This window comes from Puccinia triticina, chromosome 1A (genome assembly GCF_026914185.1).
Source record: "Puccinia triticina chromosome 1A, complete sequence".
NCBI classification, from domain to species: Eukaryota; Fungi; Basidiomycota; class Pucciniomycetes; order Pucciniales; family Pucciniaceae; genus Puccinia; species Puccinia triticina.
In genome coordinates, this window is record NC_070558.1 from 2,101,448 (window position 1) to 2,106,221 (window position 4,774).

At 48.9% G+C, this 4,774-nt stretch overlaps 1 protein-coding gene across 1 annotated transcript; it reads left to right on the top strand.

The window, feature by feature from the left end:
• Nucleotides 1-1,962: 1,962 nt before the first annotated feature.
• Nucleotides 1,963-2,864, top strand: PtA15_1A273 (uncharacterized protein; the record flags this gene model as incomplete). Its single annotated transcript, XM_053165283.1, has 4 exons — nucleotides 1,963-2,049; nucleotides 2,116-2,472; nucleotides 2,548-2,637; nucleotides 2,706-2,864. 4 exons carry the CDS (start codon nucleotides 1,963-1,965, stop codon nucleotides 2,862-2,864), a joined length of 693 nt encoding a protein of 230 aa, XP_053016490.1.
• Between the last annotated feature and the right edge of the window lie 1,910 nt (nucleotides 2,865-4,774).

Below are 4,774 nucleotides of genomic sequence, written 5' to 3' on the forward strand. Positions count from 1 at the left end.
GGTCTTTCAGCACGCCTAGCATTAGGGCATGCATAACATCAATAGTTGAGTGTTCTAAGGGCTTCCAATACAGAAGTTCGTTCAATGGGCTATAGCGGACACCTTGTTCCTTGACTATGGCCGTCTTGCGCGTACGGTCTGGGCTATCCAGCCATTTTTTGGCCCATTCGATGTGATCTTCATGCTTTCATGGAGGAAACTGCTGTGGATCTACGATGTCGATCTTCGACCGAAGGAGCTTACAGAAAGAGCAAAATAAGGTTGCTGAATGAGAAGCAAATCTGGCCACCTTACGCAGTGCTGGGAGATCAGCGATCAGGGGTAGCATAATCGCGCGTATGGTTCGTCCAGTGGGAAATTGTGATGTTTCATCGAAGTGTACCCCAGTAGAAAATGCCAAGAACTCGTCCACAAGCGGTTGCAGGACATTGTATATGTGATCGGCTGGGGGCTGGCCTGGAGTAATCCCAAACAGAAAAATGTTTTCCTCTAGATAGCGTTCGCCTGGAGGCAAGTTTAGACACACCAGGGTTATAGCGCCGGCCTCCAAGCACTTGCCACCTATCTTGTTGCCGTGAGGGTTGAACCAGTCGCCGTACAGACTGAATACAAGGTTGCCGGATTTGCTTGCGTACGGTTCCGAATCGGTGCTGGGGAATCGGAGAGTAGTCCATACGCTGCCATCCCAAAGATCCCTCATTACACCATCTTGCCGTGCGTAACGCAACGGTGCATCGATCAGGTCCTCAAAGTTGGGGCAGATAAGCTTCCTCTGCAGCCAATCTTTCAGGTTCTGGTAGCAGAAACCCTTAATCGGCCGCCAAGCAGGTTTCCCAGACGCTGTGAATTCCTTGAAAACCGGCTCTTCACACTTCCTGATTTGCTCATTTGATGTCGATAGGCTCCTTGCGGTTGTGAAGAATCGAGCCGTACAATGAGTTGTCATGGTAAGGTGGATCTTTTGTTTGGCCCAACTTTCGGTATCTGGAATTGCTTCGTATAGCGTCCAACATTTTGGGCAAGCTGCACGCTCTTGAAAACTACAATCTAGCCCCAGACGCCGTGTGACCGTTCTCATTTTGGCCGGTATGTTCTTCAGCATGATTGCCGTTTGAAAACCAAACCTGTTCCCCAGCCGTGTTAACTTCTGCTTCTCGTCTGCCAGGAATCTCTCGCAAGCCGCTTTGCTCACGTAATCCTCGAAGTGGAACCGGCAGGCTTGAAGCAAAACATGCAGAACATGTCGATCGAGGAAGCGAAACTCCTTGTCTAGATCTCCACTTTGCACCGCGGGGGGATTATTGTCGGTAGGGTGAAGGCCGCGGCTTGGACCAGCAGTGGTGGATTGCAATATAGCAGCCACGTCGTTAGTGTTCAGTCCCATTGGGCGGTTATCCTGTGTGACGGCAGCTTGGTTTTGTGGATTTCCTGATCCTGTTGAACACATTTCGGGTTTGACGACCAGGGACCTGCGCTGTGGGGTAGGATCTTGGTTATCGGCAGGTCTCGTTCTAAGTAAGACGTTCAATTCTGCAATTCTTTGGTGCTTTCGAAAAGACACGTCCGACAACGGGACCCCCATTTGTTCGACACCACTTTGGTCCCGGTAAACCTTTTGCCGGCACCCCGATTCTTCGCAGCTACACACCCTCATTGACTAGGATGCAAACAGTCAGCATTCTTACCACGCGCATTTCAGCTAAGGGGAGATGTGGGTATACTTACGAGCGGTGGTGTCGTTTTCGTTCTGTGGTTGACTTGGCCAATGGCGTTCAAAGTTTTCCGGAGATATACTGCGAATATTCTGGGCAGTCAGGCTGCACAAGCACTTTGTGCAAATTTGAGTGTGGGTTAGTCAGCATACATTGGCCCCAAATTACCCCGGCCCAGCCGGGCCCTCGACAAATACCTCACACACGTACACTGCGAAGAACCCGACCAGCAAACCATCCAATCAACATCATGGACTTCGATTCTGGCCATCCGTCTTCTGATACCAAATGGATCTTAGAGATACTACCACCAATGGCCTTGGCGGAAGATCATGTTGTAAGTGGTTGGGGAACAGTTCTCTAGAAATCAGACTAATGCTTGGTGACTTGTGCCTTACGGCAGAATTCCTCGCCTCGTCAACCAACTCTTCCAGGAGACCATCCGCGCAGTTCAGCCACCGTAGTTTACAACAGAACTGTACTTTTGGAAAACCGCCAGTCTGGTACTGATGGGCCTCCTTCTACGTTCTGCCGCCGTACGATCTTTTGGAACGAGCGCTTGTGCGTTGATCTGGTTAAGTTCTTTGCCGATTGGTTTTTGAGACACCAGGAGCTCGTCAAGAAATCCTCCGCATTCCTTGTGAAGGCCACCTACTCCGCCAACTTTGCAGACGTCTTGCAAGCATACCCACAACTCAATGGGTTTGTTCAAATCGTGGAGATGAAGGGTCAATACACTCATCTTTGTCAGATGTGGAAGGTAAGTGGCTGCTTTCCATGGATCATTCACGTAATCAACAGACCCAAGCCTCTAATCAGCCACATACTTTGCCAGACCATTACAGAGCAAATGGAGGTCTCTGCGGGGGATCCCATTCCCGTTGAATTTGCAGATTGCGTCTCGAGAGCTGGAATGAGCCCTCTAGTGAGTAGTCAACCACACGACCAATGTGCCATGTTCCCCTCCGCCTCTAATGCCATCATTCTGTCCAGGTTTATGTCTTGCTCAAGGATGCCATTGGCAAACATCGACACATTGAAACTGCTTGCATAATCGCGGAGGCCCCTGCAGACGAAATCTCAAAATCTACAGCCGCATGCGCATCATTCTTGATCAAAGGACTTCAGGCCGAATTATCAGCCTCCCAGTAGTATTCAGAGGTTCATTTCTTTATCTCACCGTTTCAGATCTACCCAGCGTAACTTAGGACCATCACCAGATGCGCGAGTTTGAAGGTGGCTCCGACCAATTGCTTGTTTCCTACACTTTTCCCATGTACTTTTCCCCTTTGTATCAATGTGGAATGAATCTGGAAGTTTTTTCTCACTTGGACGATCGTCCAACTGATGTGTTTCACACGTCCCAGTCAAACGCTCCTCTTCGGGTCTTACTTCAGAAAGAACCATTGTGATGTACATCCCAGTATCTCCGGCAAACAATAATCTATTGGTTTGTCTTCCCAGCCATCTGATGTTACCTATCCTCACGTCACCTACCATCACTCGACACATCCTGTTGAGTCGAGTTACCTTGTCAACTTGGACGATCGTCCAAGTCCATCAGAGACGTAGGCAGAGCCAAGACGCTCCTACTACCAATGTTGCTGCCACAAAACACACAAAATGTAGTTCTGTAAGGCGTAGGGATTAAAATTGCCCCCTATAGCTGCTGGAAGACTTGGACAATCGTCCAAGTGACAATAATGTCTTGATTTCCGCAAACATGCCAGCCTCCCACATCCAATCGGGCATGGTGCATTTTGGAGGTGCCTACAGAATCAATGGGGATCTTCACGCATCAATGGAAAACCACTTTCCAAACTACCCATTGTCTGGTCAGGCCACCGCCGCCAGCCGGCACACATTGCCCACCGCAACAGTATTTGTCCTCTGCTGCCCCCGCCGAGTTCCCCATTACAGTAAATATTACTCCAACTTGTCACACCCTCCGATATGGCCAACCCGACTGGCCTCCAGAATGGCTCGATGCCAACGACTGTCTCTAACCTCCGTTCAAAACTGCGCACAAGCGGCATTCCAACTGGCAATTCCGCATTTGCTCGGTCCATCCACAACTTCACCAGGGTTGTCCTTGGGGTCAAAGCTGCCAAGAGTGACCTTCCTCCTGCGCCACCACAATCACAACTTTTGACTTTCAAGACTCCATCAAACGAGGCATCCGCTAGTAGTGTTATCCTTGCCCGCTTCCGTTCATACCTCTCAGAACACAATGTTGCAGACCTCGAAGTTGGAGGGAGAATCAAGTGTATCCCTATAGTTTGTCGCCAATTTTTCGTGCAAGATATGGCCCACTTCAATGTTCAACATGTTAGCTTTGCATGGGATCAATCGCCAGATTCGCCTTTTAACGCGTGGTTCGCCAGTATGATATTGAAGCATTGGACTTTTGCAAAGAATACCGGCCTCTTGTACAAATACGCCATCTCACCCAACGACGACACAGCTGCTCACGGTCAAAAGGTTCTGTTCCGTTGGATTCACGGGCGTCAAGCTGATCTTTGACGAGTTTTGTCAAATGGATACTACCATTCCAAACCAAAGGTGCATGTGTCACTATCCTCGGTTTGAAACCGATCTCTGGCTGGAGCTGTGAGAGCTCAGCTCCAGCATCCCATTTTTTTCAAGTCATATCTAACTTACCATTTCCAGAATGAAATATCAAATTGGAAAACAAGTAATCTTGGTTCTACATCATATTGTACAAAGTCTTGCAGCTTTAGGAGAGGAACCACCAAGATTCAACATCTGAGCTTAGTTCAAAACACCATTTTATAGCCCCAGCTCCTCACAGCTCCCTGGGAAAATTGTCACAGCTTGATGGGTTACTGTAGCAAGATTAATCAGCTCCATCCAAATGGACTTCGAAACAGTCACAACGGTATAGCTTGCTGCTCAGAAACGCTGGGGAAGAGACTGTCACAAAATTACTCAGCTCAGCCCAGCTCCTGACTACAATCGGAAACAGTCTTTCAGCTCCGCAGAGCTCACAGCCAAGACTTGCCAAGATTACACAGCTCAATTCAGCTTGAACCTACACCAGG